This window comes from Podarcis muralis, chromosome 10 (assembly GCF_964188315.1).
Source record: "Podarcis muralis chromosome 10, rPodMur119.hap1.1, whole genome shotgun sequence".
Classification (NCBI taxonomy): Eukaryota; Metazoa; Chordata; class Lepidosauria; order Squamata; family Lacertidae; genus Podarcis; species Podarcis muralis.
Window position 1 is genome coordinate 19,840,275 of NC_135664.1, and position 17,333 is coordinate 19,857,607.

Consider the following 17,333-nt stretch of genomic DNA (forward strand, 5'->3'; position numbering starts at 1 on the left):
CCAAGCACAATTCAAAGTGTCGGTGCTGACCTTTAAAGCCCCTAGTATACCTGAAGGAACGTCTCCACCCCCATCATTCAGCCCAGACATCTAGCTCCATGGGGTAGGCAGCTCTCTTCAGTTGTATACCTTCTGCATATATCTGCCACCACAAGAAGAGAATTTCTAGCTTTTTTCACAGGGTGATCATGTCAAATGAGTCCACCCAAAATCTCAGGTATATCAAGAACCATCTCCTGCTATTCCCAGATGCTCCATATCCCAACATTACTTAGGTGACAAACTCATGGCACTCTGGGACAAAGACTATTTTGTCACTTGAAAACCCAAACCACCTTTATTGTAAATTCACGAGGCAGACATCAGAAATAAAATGCACAAGTCACTGAACAATTCCTTCTCTGTATAAAGAACATGTTCTGTGAAGTGGTACTTGGTATCAACAAGAACATCTAAAGAAACTATTTCTTCTTAGAAATCTCATCAGATTAAAAAAAAAATGTTCGTTCCAATATTTACAAATGAAAATGCTGGCGCATCCTCCGAAGCGTTGCTTGATGGTTTAATCGGTCTCTGTTCATTTTCAAATATAAGAGTGCACTCTGGAAGCCATTTACATTAGTCTATAGAACAGCTGCAGAACAACTGGTATCTTTCTCTTAACCATCATTAAACTCTCATCTCGGTCATTTCCATTCCCGTTTCTCTGTTTTTCATCGCAGTGCTTCTGGGATTTCCACCTAAAAAAAAGAGGGGGGAAAGTTTTGTTTTTCTGATTTAGAAATATTAACTGGAAGGAAAAGAATCAGGTGGTCTAACTAGGAAAAGAGTCAATATCTAATATATTGAATGGTTATGAGGTAGTAAAAATATTATCTATGATACTGGAGCACTGTTATTGTTTTTAATGTTTAATATTATTAATGATACTGGAGCACTGGTTATTGTTTTTAATGTTTGACATTTTATTATGTCTTTATATGTGTTGGAAGCCACTCAGAGTGGCTGGGGCAATCCAGCCAGATGGGTGGGTTATAAATAATAATAATAATAATAATAATAATAATAATAATAATAATAATAATAATAATAATAATTGGAACACATAAGGAAATGGCTAACAGGTGGCCTACAAAGCTACTTTATCTGGTACCTACTAGACCTATCAGATATTAACCAGGATTTGGTTTTGAAAAATCATTCCAGACAGATTTGTAAGGAATTATAAAAATATTTTGTAAATTTCATATGCATGTTGGATTTCTTTGCCACATGCATTCTTATGAGACAAAAGCCTACCGCACATCTTTCTATTGAGGGCATCTTTCCAGAAGCGCATTCATTATTTCAACCAGGCTGTCAATGGCCTATCTGAGTGCATGTACACTATGCTCTGAAGCTTAGGGCATGGGTGGGGAGCCTGTGGCCTTCCAGGTGTTCTTGGAGTCCAACCCCCATCATCCTAGACCAGTGTTTCCCAAACTTGGGTCTCCAGGTGTTTTTGGACTACAACTCCCATAATCCCTAGCCAGAAAGAGCAGTGGCCAGGGATGATGGGAAGTGTAGTCCAAAAATATCTGGAGATCAAAGTCTGGGAAACTTTGTCCTAGGTCATTTGCTGGGTGGAGCTGATGGGAGTTGGAATCCAACAACTATGGTTCTATGATTCTGACATCTGGAGGACAATAGTTTTCCCATCCTTGCCCTACCAATAAGTCATGACCAGCTTTATGGAACCTGAGCATCTATGGGAAGGGTTTTCTCTTGCTCTCAGGCCAGTGGGTGGAGCCTCTGGGTACCACTTATATAGCAGGTGGCCACAGATGACATAACGGGCATATTCCCATGTCCACTTACAGGATTCTCCTGCAAACTTGCTCATTATTCTAAAAGCCTATTGTGGAAACAAAGCACAAGAGAGGCATGAGCTGAGTAAACTCTTCCTACCACACAGCTTGGGATGTTATGTAGGCCTCTGGGACTGAGGGCCAATAGCATTTTTGAAACTGTAACAGCAGCTCACGCTACCAGTGCTCAGTTCTCAAGCTCTGAGTTGGGTGGCCTTGTTTCCTACTTTACGAGACGCGGTTCTCTATTCAAAGGAGACTTCTATTTGAAGGGCTGCCCAGTTCAAAGATTTTAAAAAACCCTAAGAAAGGAGAAGAGGGGCATTGAAATTGCCCACAAACACCTCATGGAAAGCAGATTGGGTGGACACGCAGATCAACTGGTCACAGTCTTACATAAATTATTTCTAATTTTACCTCTCTGTGTTAAATGGAATGTCAATTGAGTCACTGTTGGCTCATAATTCCCCTCTTGGGGATTATGCATAATGACTGGAGAATGTACAAAATTCAGCAGAGATATGCAGATTCCCCAAAGCATGTTAGGCATTATGTCTATTGACCAGGAAATGTGCACAATTCCCTCTTCGTGGAAGGATTATGAACACATTCTGCACAATGGCCAGCTGTTATGCACATTAGCTGCTCAGCTTACATTCCTCTTAAAATATACAAATAATATGTGTGTGTGTTCATCAGTAAATGTATTTTTACACAAAGCCCTATCCTTCTCCATTCCCCTTGTCAAGGAAGGAGACCCCCACCCAAAACCCAACTGTAAGATTTCATCTTCTCTCTACTGGTCAGAAACCAGCCTGCTTTCTTTTCTTCACTGCTGAGCCTAGACACCTGATTCGCTTCCACTCTGTTTTGTATTTTGAAGGTTCAATCCCTGGCATCTCCAGATAGTAGGTGAGTAGAGAACCTTGTCTGAAATGCTGGAGTAGCCACTGTCGGTCAGAGTCAATAATACAGATTTAGATGGCCTGACTTGCAACTTCCTGTGTTCTTCTTATGACAAGACTGGTCTTCGCACAATTGTTTCCTGTGTTTGCTTTTCAGGGGTCTGTTTATACAGCTACCACTATACTACACTACATGCTTTCAACCAGATTAACTGTCATGAAGTTCCTTCTACCCCTCAGACTCACTTAGGAATTGAAATTGGTTAAAACAATGAAGCAGGGCATCCCCCCCCCCCCCCGCAGCCAAAGCTCAGTTCTGGCACCTCTCAGCTGGGCGCCATTACCATTGTAAGAGAATAAGGGAGTGTTCACGGTGAGTTCCAGCACCTCTTTTTCTAGAAAAATAGCACTGCAAAGAAGCAAACTTTAAAAAGTGCTGAAGAAAATGTTATTTATTTGCAGCAGCACTCCAGTTACGTGATGCCCAACAGGGGCAGTTCCAAGTTTCTGGGGACCCTCAGGCCAAAAGGATATTACTGAAAGGGATGGGTTTTTTTTTCAAAGCTTGGCCAGACATTACTTCAATAAAAATACCCATGCCTCACATCTTAATTCTCATGTGCATGTTGTTTGAACAGATAACTGGGAATGGTTTTAACTGAGACACTGAGTACAGTCATACCTCATGTTGCGTTTGCTTCAGGTTGCGTCCCACCGCAACCAGGAAGTACCAGAAAGGGTTACTTCTGGGTTTTGCTGTTTGCTCAGATGCGCAAAATGACGTCATGCACATGCACAGAAGCGGCGAATCGCAACCTGCGCACGCGCAGATTGCGTTCTTTTCAGGTTGCGAACGGGCCTCCAGAATGGATCCCGTTCACAATCAGAGGTACCACTGTGTGTGTATGATACAAATTGAGACAAATTAATGTGTTGTATTTCTTTTAATGCAGTTAGAAATTTTTCTTGAATATTATGTGGTGATCACCTTACTTTATAGTTTAACTATAAAGGTGGGCCGGGGGAATAAAGGAAACCTCATGCTACTCTCTAAACAAAATCTATGGCTGGATCTACACTAATCTGAAAAACACTATAAAAATATAGCTCTCAACACAATTTCTCATTGGTGAAGATCGTTGCCCTACACTACAGCTCCCTCTGGGGTCACATTTTTATAACGCATTTTTAACGTTATAACTCACCAGCGTAGATTAGTCCTATCTTGTACCTGTGAGATGTGTTTCTATTTCGGAATGAAGACACTTACCCGCCTCAGCTGTTTCATGCTACTTGCACGAATTGCATCCATTAGATCGCTATGAACGGATCTCACTGGAGTAGAAGGTCGGGTGGAGGGACGTGAGCCTTCTTCCACCTTCTTGTCTGGGACTGATTTTAATGAATTTTTGATTTCCTTCAAGATCTCGTTCTCGTATTTTTTGCTCTTCTTGCCTTTCTTCTTTTTCTGCTTATTTTGTGGGGCCTTCTTGGCACTTTCCTGTTGTTTGATAACCTCTGCAATATTCCTGGTTGGTGCCTTCTTTTCGGGAGTTATTTGAGGTGGGGGAGGTGGGGGAGGGGGAGGGGGTGGTGGGGGAGGAGGAGATGGAGGCTGGTTTTTAACAGGAGGAACCTTCTTAGGAACCTTTGGAGAAGAACATGGCGAATTTCTTGGAGAAGAAGGGTGGATTTGAATAGATGAGACTTTCCTAGCAACCTTTGGAGAGGACCAAGGTGAACTTCGAGGAGATGAATAAGGTGAAGAACCAGGAGTTACTTTTTGCAAAGCTTTGGTCTTTGGATTGATGGCTCCATCCCCGCTGGCCTCTAGCTGTCTTTGCTCCTGTATCCGTTTCTGCCTTTGCTTATCCATGTTTCTTGTCAGGATGCTGGTCATGCTTATCCTTGGTCCTGCAAGCTCAAAGTGATACCCCAGTTTCACAATAGTAGTATTGTCCTTCAGGAGTTTGACAATGTCCATTTCAACCTGGCTGCCCATGATATGCCTTTGGTTGTGGAACCGCAATTCCGTCAAAACCTTGTTGTTTTGCAAAGCCCTCATGATAGCAAGGATTCCTTTGCCCGTGATGAAATTGGAATCCAGATTCAGATTCGAGATGTGCTGGTTCACTTTTAACATGCCGGCAATAGCCATTGCCGCGTTGTCGTCCGCATGAGTGTTGGCCAAGCTAAAGGTCTTGACCACAGTGTTGTTCTTGAGGGCCTGCGCAAAATGCGTCAGCATCTGTGGTGTGATGTTTTCAATGTTGTTTAAGTTGACTTCCGTGGTGTCGGGATCATTGTTCCTGACTTTTTCCAGGGCATCTTCAATCACCGTCGGATTTCCACATGGATGCATGGCGCCCGCCCTGCAGCCCAAATCTTCAGTATTCTTTTCACTATGGCCATTGGTAACAATTTCATTTGCATTCTTGCTACTTTTTTTTAGTTTAATGCTGAGCGAACTTCTTCTTTTTTCGGTGTCTGCAGCATTTTTACACGCTTCAGCAGGTTTCTTTTCTTCATCATCTGCACCACTTTCTTCTCCAGCGTCATCGTCATCTTCTTCCTCCTCCTCCTCTTCCTCCTTGTCCTCCTCTTCTTCATCTTCTTCAGTGAATGCCTCTTCGGAAACTTCGCTGTTACTTTCCGTGAAATATTCTTCATTAATTTCTTCCGATCCGTCTTCATCATCTTCTTGTTTAGAATCCTAAAAAAGAACGTAGGTTCAATGACTGTCAAAATAAAAACATACCTTATCATAAGGGTTCTCAGAGTTTTCTAGGGAGACAACCCTGGGGCTTTCCCAGATGCTCAATTTGTCAAGTAAACATAATGCACCATTATTTTTCATTCATTTCATGAGACTCAGGCACCATTCCTCAAAAAAGCGGATTTTTCATCAAAAAACATCTCATGTAATATCTCAGTACATTGTGGACTGTCTCGATTTGGAATGTTATAGCCATGGACACCCATGTCCACAGCATCACAATGGGCAAGAAATGCATGATCTGATATTATTGTTCCCCTGTGTTCAAGTAGGGCAGGCATGGCCAAACATGGCCCTCCAGCTGTTTTGGGACTGCAATTCACATCATCCCTGACCACTGGTCCTCTTAGCTAGGGATGATGGGAGTTGTAGTCCCAAAACAGCTGGAGGGCCAAGTTTGGCCATGCCTGAAGTAGGGGAACAGTAATGCTGGGGGAAATGGGCATACACGAAAAACTGGCATACACCAGGAAGGCCGAACTGGTTTTGCTGGTCAAAAGAAAACTCAGGGCATTTTCCTGAGTAGAAATAACTGTTGGCGTTTTGCAACTTTGACCTGTTGCAGGACCTTAGCCAGACCTTAGCAGAGCATACACAGAGTTCTCGAAAGCAATCAGTTGCAGGCAGGATGGATGAAGCAGGAACCAGTAACTTGTTACTTATAGGTGTGTTTATTATTCACAGCAGACTACAAGTTACTATATACAAGAACACAACAGATACGCGGATCTTAACCAACTCTCTCTCACAAAACCAAACGACTCTTCGACTCCACACTGACCAAACCACAAACACATACCAGTCAGTAGGTCATAAATCATTATGCCTGTGTGAGACCTTGACCAATGGTAGAGCTGTTTCTAGGCTTCTGTATCTCCAGGCAGAAATTACTCCTTTCTGCTCAGTCATCTTTGGCTGTCGGCCAACTCTTAATTGATTCTGTGTGAAGCTGCACAGAATTGCACGTAGTCAAAAACCCAACAATAACATACAAGTTCCGGTCTTGGGGATGGAGGGACAGATACACGGACAACACTGGCCTAACGTGGGGTGTAGGTAAAGGTAAAGGGACCCCTGACCATTAGGTCCAGTTGTGGCTGACGCTGGGGTTGCGGCGCTCATCTCACTTTATTAGCCAAGCGAGCCGGCATACAGCTTCCGGGTCATGTGGCCAGCATGACTAAGCCGCTTCTGGCAAACCAGAGCAGCGCATGGAAACGCCGTTTACCTTCCTGCCAGAGCTATTTATCTACTTGCACTTTGACGTGCTTTCGAGCTGCAAGTTTGGCAGGAGTAGGGACCGAGCAACGGGAGCTCACCCCGTCACGGGGATTCGAACCGCCGACCTTCTGATCGGCGAGTCCTAGGTGTATCAGCTGGTAAATTGCAGTGCATGCAAGACTCAGGAGAGTATAGAGGACTAACACAAAAATGGGAAAGTAGGAAGGAAGTGAAGAAGGAAAGGGAGGTAGTCCATGAAGGGAGGCACTGATCCTTCCCTTTGCCATGATTGTGTTCCCATGAGCAGGCATGTGCATCTGTGTATTGTACCCATGCAACATTATGTTTATGTTAGAATTAATATGAGATGAATAAAACCTAAACTTTGGCAAGAAGAGCTTGTGTTAACACAAAGAAATAAAGGTGATTCACCAAAAGACAACTATTGGCTTGCAGGGGTTTGTTTTAAATCCTGGTCACCCTACAGTATGACGGACCACATGCTAAGAACAAATACTTCTTGGCCTGTTAAAAACCCCCTCAAATGTTCACCTCACCCTGGAAAAAACAAAATGAAAGTATGACCATCTCAGGGTCACACGGGGCTAAGCAAACACTTGTTGAAAGTGGGCTTAAAACTGGGCCGCTGCATGGGTCTGCAATCTTTCTTGAGACCGTAGCATGCAAGTAGAGGTTTTTAACCTCTTCAGCATCACACTATTTTCATGCTATTTGCCCCACAAAGCTGCTATTTGCAGTAAACAGCACCGCTGGGGAAAACACCAGCTCAGGGAGATGATTGTTTGGTTAGGAAACATCACAAGGAGGACAAATTACAAATACACCCTTTTCCCCCTCCTGTTCTGAACCACCACAAAGAAGTGGCCAGTGCTATGCCACTTAGCCTCATTCCGTATTTTCTAAACTTTGTGGCCCATACTACAGTTGCCAGCAATAGCTGCATTGCAATCAGTGACTAGGACTGAAATCACAAGTAAAAATCCTAGCAAACTCTATAAAAAATTGTGGGACCCTTGACCCATTTGGACTGCACACAGAGGACTCCATTGCCGCCTCTCCTGGTATGCCCCGCACAGGACCTTAAGGTCCACAAATGACAACACCTTGGAGGTCCCAAGTCGCAAGGTGGTTAGATTGGTCTCAACTAGGGCCAGGGCCTTTTCAGTACTGGCCCCGACTTAGTGGAACACTCTGTCACAAGAGACTAGGGCCCTGCGGGACTTAACATCCTTCCGCAGGGCCTGCAAGAAAGAGCTGTTCTGCCTGGCCTTTGGTTTGGACTCAGTCTGACCCTTAGGTTTCTCTCCCCTTATGATTTTGATCTATGGGCTACTATTAAAATGAGGCTGCATTTTATATTTTATTCTGTATTTTAAATTGGTTTATTTTATTTTTTTATTGTAATTTTACTGGTGTTAGCAGCCCTGAGCCCAGCTCTGGCCAGGGAGGATGGGGTATAAATAAAAATTTGTTATTATTATTATTTCTTCTGACTTGGTGGTGGTGCATTTTGGAGGAACAGGAGTCCTAAGTCATCCCTCCCTCTTTGCTTGATGTGGGTTATGCCTGTTGCAAACATGACAACAGGCAGAAATGGAGAGGGGAAGGACTGGATGAGATATGGCAGTTTCATACAGAACCCCTTCATCCCTCCTAGCATCCATTCCACTACAGTGGTACCTCGGGTTAAGCACTTAATTCGTTCTGGAGGTCTGTTCTTAACCTGAAACTGTTCTTAACCCGAAGCACCACTTTAGCTAATGGGGCCTCCAGCTGCCGCCGCGCCACTGGAACACGATTTCTGTTCTCATCCTGAAGCAAAGTTCTTAACCTGAAGCACTCTTTCTGGGTTAGTGGAGTCTTTAACCTGAAGCGTATGTAACCCGAGGTACCACTGTACTTCTTTTGGTGCTTGGCTGAATTGGGGAGAAACCAGAGCTCTCTTCAGCCCTTCTGGAATCTTCTGCACGTGGGGCCATTGCCTACTGTGCAAGTGGATTGCGCCGTAAACGTTTGCAGCTAAAATTACAATAATATAATTGTGCTTGAAACAGAGAGCGGTTTCAGAGAGAAGTGCCAATCAGCCTCAACAAGTGTAGGCTGAAATTAAGTACAGCATTAACTGTGCTTGTACCTTCCCAGATCTAAACATAATGATCGTTGCTATTTGGGTATAATATACTGCGCTACAGAGCTCTGAATTCTTGTTGCATCCCCATCTTTACTTTAGGTTACATTATTATTCATTCGCTATTTGCTACCTTTGGAGAAGCTGCATGGCAAAACTATAGTAATCCCTTTGACTGCATACCAGCACCCTTGGCTGCAGAGTTTGGATACATTCCTCTAGCTGGGTTCTGATAAGCGCCAATCAAGGAGTGAGATAATTCCATGGCAGCCAACCGAATGATGCTGCTTTGCACTGGTGGAGAATGTGGCTGTATCAGTTCAGGGGTAAATATAGCCCTATAATCTGTATACTGCTAGGAATTTTATTCCCCTCCTTGGTTTGTTTTTCACCGCGCTGCTCTACAAAAACAAGTGATTATGTTTCAAAGGAAGCAGAGGCACATATGAGAAAAATGACTACCTCAAAGGAACTGTGTAGCTTGGCAGTTGCCGAAACACTCTCATATATAATTTTGTGAAATACCTTTCATTTAGTCTGGTCTTCACTTCTTTGTAAATTACTTTGCCTACCAGGAAGGAAGGAACTCTCAGGTGGGTTGCTGGGAGAAGAAATGGAAGTTCCCAGCTGAGAGATGGGAAGGTCCACTCTTTTTTGTGTGAAATAAGGGTTAAGATATATCCTTCATAAAAGGCTCTGTATTTTATTTCTCTCCCTCCCTCCCTCCCTCCCTCCTATTTTCCTTCCTTCCTTCCTTCCTTCCTTCTGTCCTTCCATCCTTGGTTTTCTTTTCTTCTCTATTTTTATTTAGATCAGTTTGGTTTTTATTGTATTCTGTGTTGAAAACTTTCAACAAAAACTCAGATAAAGAAATAATAAGTTACTTTGACTACCCAAGAAGGACTTTCCCCAACGTGACTATTCATAACAGCCAGAATGATTTGGTAGATAGAATATGGGCCCAATACACATCCTTTTCAATAAATTAAAAGCAAATATAGATCAAACAGTTACTTGTTGTTTGCTCTGTGATGTTTTGTGATACATTTATGTGTGTTTCACAATTTTTTGTAAATGTTGTGACAATGATTTATTCTTTTATAAATAAGCCTTCACTATATGAGGAGGGTAGATTTAAAACTCTCCGCAGCCCTGAACAGACTGGCAATTAAACGAATTCTTAGCTTTAATTGTGTAAAATGAGACTGATAGCCCAAACTTGAATGTGTTTTTCAAGCAATGCGGGATATTTTTAATTTGGAAAATATATTTTCATTTTGTGACTAGGATAATCCTTTAAAGACCATTATTGCCTGCTAATGTATGGGGACTGGGATCCAGCAAATACATAATGCTTTAAATCATAAACTACAGTTAAGGGATTAAGGCTGTGATTCTACATTTATTTCCTGGGAGCAAGCCCCACTGAACTCAGTAGGACTTAGATTTTTGTATACATGTATAGGATTGCCCTGCAAAAATGAACCATTGGATTATGTAGTCCTTTTCCCAATGCTTCATGCACAAATTACACTCTTATCCTGAACAGTTTTGGTTCTTTCTGCTTCTCAGTTTTCCAATCTTAAATTCAGTCCTTCACCTGTTTGCAGAAGTTAACAAATTTTATATTAAAAATATTCTCATGAAAATTATTCAGCATTTATTACTTCTCCTAATAAACACATTTTTGAATGCAGTTTTGATAAACGCACACATTATCGCAAGTGATTTCTCCTGATATAATGATTGTCATTTTCACAAATATATTAACCCTTATGCACATTTTTTACCTATTATATGCATTTTTTGTAAACCATGGTTGATTGGAGAACTACATTGCATAGTTTGAAGTACCAATTTGGAAGGATGGCTGTTTCAGTTCTCATGGTGTTTTAGAAAGGGCATATTTGATAAAAGACAGCTTGAAATGGGAACTGAATCGAATTCACCACCATACCTCATCCTGAATAACCTTAACCATTATGTAACATGAGTCAGGTTAAGAGAACTAGCCTGGATAAGACAGAAACTGGTTGGCGTTAACCATGGTGAAGATGACCATGGAGAGATGGACAGGACGACTTCACACGGGGGATGGGGCATCTACACCCTTCAATAATGATTGGTTGCTGTAAAGACCAACATGATAAAGGCCAAAGAGATCTGAGTGTGCATAGGCCAGTCCTGAAATTCTCTGGAGATTGGGAAGCACATTCGTGTTGTGGCTGCTTTCAGAGGGGAGCCCCAGAAATCTCACTATACCTGCTTCGGACGGAGCTCTGCATGTTCCCTCGGCCCTAAAGGTGTTCAAGGCAAAAGTGGTTGCAGTGCTTGCTTATGCTGCCCCGCTCTGGGCCGTGATGACAGATCTTGCTCCCCTTGAGACTCTGCAAAGCCAATTCCTACGCCGGCTCCTAATGCTCCCCCTGTGCGTAAGCAACGCAGCCATGCGACTAGAATTGAAGATCGCATCCTTAGAAACTTGCCTGTGGAAGCAAGTCTTCAATTACTGGTTATCATTGTGGCATAGATTACCAAATCATTACCTTGTCCAATGCTTATGGCGAGATGAATTCTCCAGCCTTTGGACTAGTAAAATTCATGCCAAACTCCTGAGCTATGGAATCTCTCCCTCAGATTCCCTAAAACTAGATCAAATCACTGCTCAAAGACTGATCCGTCAAAGACTGGATGACATCGACTTGCAGCAAAATTATACGCTGGGGGGAGGTGTTTGTTCGCCCCAGAACATTGGTATCACTTTAACTTATTGCGTTCCATCATACCTCTCCTCCCTTTCGACTGTTGCCCATAGACTGGCCTTCACCAAAGCGAGGTTCAACGTTTTCCCCTCCAATGTCCTGAGACATAGATTCTCAAAGGGCCAAGTCCCCGCCACGTGCGAATGTGCTAAGGTGACGCCGGAGTCGCTCCAGCACATTATGTTCACTTGCCCCCTGTTCAATGTGCCACGGGCAAATTTGTTGGGATCAATCATACAGAAACTAGAGGGTACCCCACCAAAATTCCACCTTGCCCAAATCTTGCAGGATAAGGATTCCCACACGACCCTGAAAGTGGCTAGGTTCCTGGTCGCTGTCCTCTCCCAAAAGCGACGCCAAGGAGCGCTACAAGCTAATTAAGGCGTAGCATGCCTTTCCATCTTATAGTATTTATTGTTATAGTGGTATTTTAGCGACTGTTTTTTTTTTCTTTTCCCCACGGCACAAGCTGTCACTTATGTGTTGTTTTTATCTGTATGGGCCTATGGCCGTAATAAATATTATCTCTCTCTCTCACTATACCTGAAGGAGCGTCTCCACCCCCATCGTTCAGCCCGGACACTGAGGTCCAGCGCCAAGGGCCTTCTGGCGGTTCCCTCATTGTGAGGTTACAGGGAACCAGGCAGACGGCCTTCTCGGTAGTGGTGCCCACCCTGTGGAACGCCCTCCCACCAGATGTCAAGGCAATAAACAACTATTTTACTTTTAAAAGACAACTGAAGGCAGCCCTGTTTAGGGAAGTTTTTAATGTCTGATGCTGTATTGTTTTTAATGTTCGGTTGGAAGCCACCCAGAGTGGCTGGGGAAACCCAGCCAGATGGACAGGGAATAAATAATAAATTATTGTTATTGTTATTTTTACTAGGCGCACTGATCTTGGGATCCTGTTTATTGATAGCAATGCAAATTATCCACTCTGGGGTTATGTACACATTAGCAGCTTAAAAGACGGCAAGGTTACCTCCCCCTTTGTATTTCAAGTTACATCAGCAACTCCTATTCCTGAAGCTGTAATTTGCACGTGCGCAATGGCTGCCACAAATGAGCTAGGCTAGGTTGAGAGCTGGGGCTCAAGGTCACCCAGCGAGTTTCATGGTTGAAGAGGGATTTGAACCCTGGTTTCCCAGGTCCTAGCCCAACACTCTGCATGACACCCTGTCATGCCCATCTCAGATATACATGACTCAGTTTAACTGTGAAGTCAATGTGGCTTGCGTTTTCAAATCGGATGGAAGAGGGTTTGCAGGAAAAGGCATCAAACCACAGCATTTCTCAAGAAATTGCAAGACATGTAAGGATCGTGGCTAATGTCATGTATAAGGTAAAGGTAAAGGTACCCCTGCCCGTACGGGCCAGTCTTGACAGACTCTAGGGTTGTGCGCCCATCTCACTCTATAGGCTGGGGGCCAGCGCTGTCCGCAGACACTTCCGGGTCACGTGGCCAGCGTGACAAGCTGCATCTGGCGAGCCAGCGCCGCACACGGAACGCCGTTTACCTTCCCGCTAGTAAGCGGTCCCTATTTATCTACTTGCACCTGGGAGTGCTTTCGAACTGCTAGGTTGGCAGGCGCTGGGACCGAGCGACAGGAGCGCACCCCGCCGCGGGGATTCGAACCGCCGACCTTTCGATCGGCAAGTCCTAGGCGCTGAGGCTTTAACCCACAGCGCCACCCGCGTCCCAGTCAATGTCATGTATATACGGCTTCAAATGCCAGGAGTGGGAGTGCGCTGGAGCCAGAGTAAATTGTAATGCGTATACAACAAAGGCTGCTGCGCATCCTTTAGAAATCTGGATGGGTACAATCCTGTCAACGTTAGGCACTTTCAAGTTTTATTATGTGTCAGTGGAAGTGTTTTGCATTTGCTTATTCCCCTCCCCTACTGCAATCAATGGAACATAAAAGTATTCAAGTCTGTCTCAATCATTCCCACTAGTTTCCGCCCAACCACAGGCTCCACCTTTTGCTCTCTACAGCAAAATGTCCTTGAAAGTCCCTTGAGATTTTAAATCTGTTTGTGATGGACTTTCTGTTGAATAGAACGAAGGGAAGAGGCCCACTGTAGGAATGGAACTACAGTGGTACCTCGGGTTACATACGCTTCAGGTTACATACGCTTCAGGTTACATACGCTTCAGGTTACAGACTCCGCTAACCCAGAAATAGTGCTTCAGGTTAAGAGCTTTGCTTCAGGATAAGAACAGAAATCATGCTCTGGCGGCGCGGCGGCAGCAGGAGGCCCCATTAGCTAAAGTGGTACTTCAGGTTAAGAACAGTTTCAGGTTAAGAACAGACTTCCGGAACGAATTAAGTACTTAACCTGAGGTACCACTGTAGTTGGGGAGTTCAAGACCATGGCCAAGGACTATAAAGAATTTTGTACATGAAATGTGCTATTGAAACCTGCAATTTGAGCTATACATTTAAGCCCAATCAAAGAGTCAATTCCTCCTGGGATTCTGCCATCCCTTCCTCATATATAGACTGGTCACGTTTTAAAATGATCGCTCACTGTAAGTTAGGTCCTGTTGAATGCAAATACTTTAAAAAAAAATGTTACTGGTTTTAACAAGCTTCCTCAGTCTCGGCCCTCCAGATGTTTTGAGACTACAATTCCCATCATCTCTGACCATTGGTCTGGCTAGCTAGGGATCATGGGAGTTGTAAGCCAAAAACATCTGGAGGGCCGAGCTTGAGGAAGCCTAGGTTTTAACATAATGTTTTTGAATTGACTGAATTATTTTTTTTAAGTTATCTTTCCTCCAACTGAAGGAAATGCATCTGAGAACAATGATGTACAAAAAACACACACCTTGCAAACAACAAAGTAGCATATCAGGGAGGTTGTTTTTTTAGTTTAGCCCTCACTTTGTTCTGCTCGTTTTCTACAAGTCTGTATTTTGAAAAGCTGGAAAACATTTTAAAAACGTGTTCCTGTTTATGGTATTAAGATATAGCATCTCAGAAGCCCTCGACCATTGTTAATATGTACATCAATCGACTCTCCTTCAACAAAAGTGAATTTTCACTGACACACAGGGATGAGGAACCGCTGACCTTCCAAGTATTGTTGGAACACAACTCCCATCATCCTTGACTATGCTGGCCAGACTTCAGGAGGTCCTCAGCACAGTTCGGCCACTATCAATGCCTCCTCCACCACCACCCCTCATGTTGCCACTGGACCTCCCAATTCCTTTTGCGGCGGTGGCTTCACCCTCCACCTCTGCTCTATCCTGTCACCTCCCCTTCCTCTTGTTCACCTGCGACACTGGTGGTGACACCGGCAGATTTTCTGCCACCTCCTCAGCACCTGGGTTATTATTATACTTATTTAATACACTTGTATACTGCCCTATACCACCCCAAAGGTCCTTCTCTGAGCCTGCAATTCAGGCTAGAAGAATGCCTACCACTATTACTTTTAAGAATAGATAAAATGCTAAGTCCAGAATGCGGCAGCTAGACTGGTGACTGGGAGTGGCCACCAGGACTACATAACACCAGTCCTGAGAGATCTGCATTGGCTCCCAGTACGTTTCCAAGCACAATTCAAAGCGTTGGTGCTGACCTTTAAAGCCCTAAACGGCCTCGGTCCTATATACCTGAAGGAGCATCTCCACCCCCATCATTCAGCCCAGACACTGAGATCCAGTGCCGAGGGCCTTCTGGTGGTTCCCTCATTGTGAGAAGTGAGGTTACAGGGAACCAGACAGAGGGCCTTCTTGGTAGTAGCACCTGCCCTGTGGAACGCCCTCCCTTCAGTTGTGAAGGAAATAAGCAGCTATCTTCTCTTTAAAAGACATCTGAAGGCAGCCCTGTTCAGGGAACTTTTTAATATTTAATGCTGTATTGTTTTTAACACTCGATTGGAAGCCCCCCAAAGTGGCTGGGGAAAATCAGCCAGATGGGCGGGGTATAAATATTATTATTATTATTATTAGTTATAAAGTTCTTCTAAACACTGCGGCAAACTAGTGGTGGTGCATTCACACCCAGAATGTCTGGTTCTGAGAAGAAGGGCACTCTTAGCCCTTCCTCAGGCACAATGTGGAGGTGGAGAGTGATGGTAGATGGCTTTCCAGCCACTGTGGATGGGCACTCATCTTGGTTCCCAAGCGCTGCCCGCACCACCACCACCTGGGCCTAGCAGTGAGGCAGGTTGGATCAATGAGGGGCCCTTGGCAGGTGCCCAACCTTGCTGTCTCTTGCTACCTGCCCTGATGCTGGCTGGAGAAGATAGTTCTACATTTCTCCAATAAATACTGCCCCCATTCATCAACGAGTTAAGCAAGCATTGTGGGAGAAATACAGTTTGAACAAGAACAGAAAATGAGAAGAAGTATTTCTGGGACACAGTTCAAAGCATTTTTGAGCCTACCTTTTCACACGCCCCCATTCTCTCTTTTTCCAGTAGTTTCCTGGTCTCCCTTTCCCAATAGGCCATTAGTGCCTCCCGGCTGAAAGTTCCCGTTGGCGTTTTCTCCGTGAGACTTTTTTGCCTGTGTCCCACTGGAAGGTTTCGGTCAGGCTCAATGTCCTCCAGCTCTCTCTCCAACTCCTTCAGCTCCTCATCGGTCAGAGAAGCCAGGAGCTCATCTTCATCTAGCTCCTCGTATTTACTAAGCTCTCGCCTGTAGCCAAAGGTAGACATGGTCCCTTCTGTCGTTAGGCTGGTGCAAATCTGAAACTGCAATGCGGCATTCACGAAAAGCTTGAATCGAGGCGTCTGTATCTGATTTGGCCAGCAACTGTTTCCCCCGAGTGGCTGCTGCACCCTTTAAAAAGTGTTCCTAGGGGATTGCGACAATGTGCGGAAGGATGAAAGCATGCTCTGTTTTAAGCATCAGACGTCAGGCAGCAAGAGAGTCGAACAGAAGGAATGTCCCAACACCAGTGTCTGGTCGTCTCTTAAACACAGGGATTATTGACATACTGACCCTGACCATATTTAGCGTAGCATGATACAAGGAAAATGTATATTCATCGACATACTTTGTGGCCAGGAGTATGGTAGGGGGGAAAACAGGGACGCTTGCAAAGACCTTTGTGTTGACTCCACAACAGAGAGTGGATGAATAAAGAACATTTGACTTCTGTAGGATTAGTGTCCTTCCAAAGGGGCACAAAATATTTTCACAGCTGTTCAGAAAAGCACCCCTTATTTTCATGGTTTTTAGGAGGGAGGTTGGCAGGAGAAGGAGCTGTAACTTTGTCAGGCTGGAGATTTGTTATCTCCAGGAATGTAACAAAGCCAGGATACACATTCCCAAGATTGTGGACTGTGCCGCTCAGCTTATGTTCTTCATGTTTTAAATAATTAGATAAGGAGGACCAAAATGAAACCCTTTCAATTAAAAACAAAACAAAACCTTGAACCTAGCTATAATATTAGCTTTATTATCCCAAGGATTTCTCAAGGGTTGAGGGCAAAACCAAAAACCTATTAGTCTCAGATTTTGATATTGCCCCCCAATACCCCAGAGAGCAAAAAGTGTCATAATTACATAGGCCATTTTGTGGGGACGTTTGAGGAACTTGGTCTTTGTGAATTCCTATTGAAAATAATCCGATCCATTCCTCTTGAACTAATATCTACCTGTCCAACATTGTCTTGATGTTCTGAGGTGATTTTCGGCCATTTACGCATGCC

At 44.0% G+C, this 17,333-nt stretch overlaps 1 protein-coding gene and 1 long non-coding RNA gene across 2 annotated transcripts; both read right to left on the reverse strand.

Annotated features, from left to right (window-relative positions):
• Positions 1-318: 318 nt before the first annotated feature.
• Positions 319-16,657, reverse strand: LMOD2 (leiomodin 2). The gene is made up of 3 exons (XM_028747043.2): positions 16,062-16,657; positions 4,023-5,465; positions 319-740 (listed from the first exon to the last, which is right to left on the reverse strand). Exons 1-3 carry the CDS (start codon positions 16,332-16,334, stop codon positions 714-716), a joined length of 1,743 nt encoding a protein of 580 aa, XP_028602876.2. The 5' UTR covers positions 16,335-16,657; the 3' UTR covers positions 319-713.
• On the reverse strand, positions 9,637-13,154 carry LOC144329139 (uncharacterized). The gene is made up of 2 exons (XR_013394566.1): positions 12,204-13,154; positions 9,637-11,160 (listed from the first exon to the last, which is right to left on the reverse strand). It is a non-coding gene; the product is annotated as an uncharacterized LOC144329139 (long non-coding RNA).
• Positions 16,658-17,333: the final 676 nt, after the last annotated feature.

What these genes read in the sequence shown, in the direction of transcription:
- LMOD2 (XM_028747043.2), bottom strand. Translation starts at nt 16,334, where the DNA reads ATGTCTACCTTTGGCTACAGGCGAGAGCTTAGTAAATACGAGGAGCTA. An exon ending in GAATGGGGGCGTGTGAAAAG is followed by an intron (nt 5,466 to 16,061) that starts GTAGGCTCAAAA and finishes GTTCTTTTTTAG; the next exon opens with GATTCTAAACAAGAAGATGA. An exon ending in GCATGAAACAGCTGAGGCGG is followed by an intron (nt 741 to 4,022) that starts GTAAGTGTCTTC and finishes TCTTTTTTTTAG; the next exon opens with GTGGAAATCCCAGAAGCACT.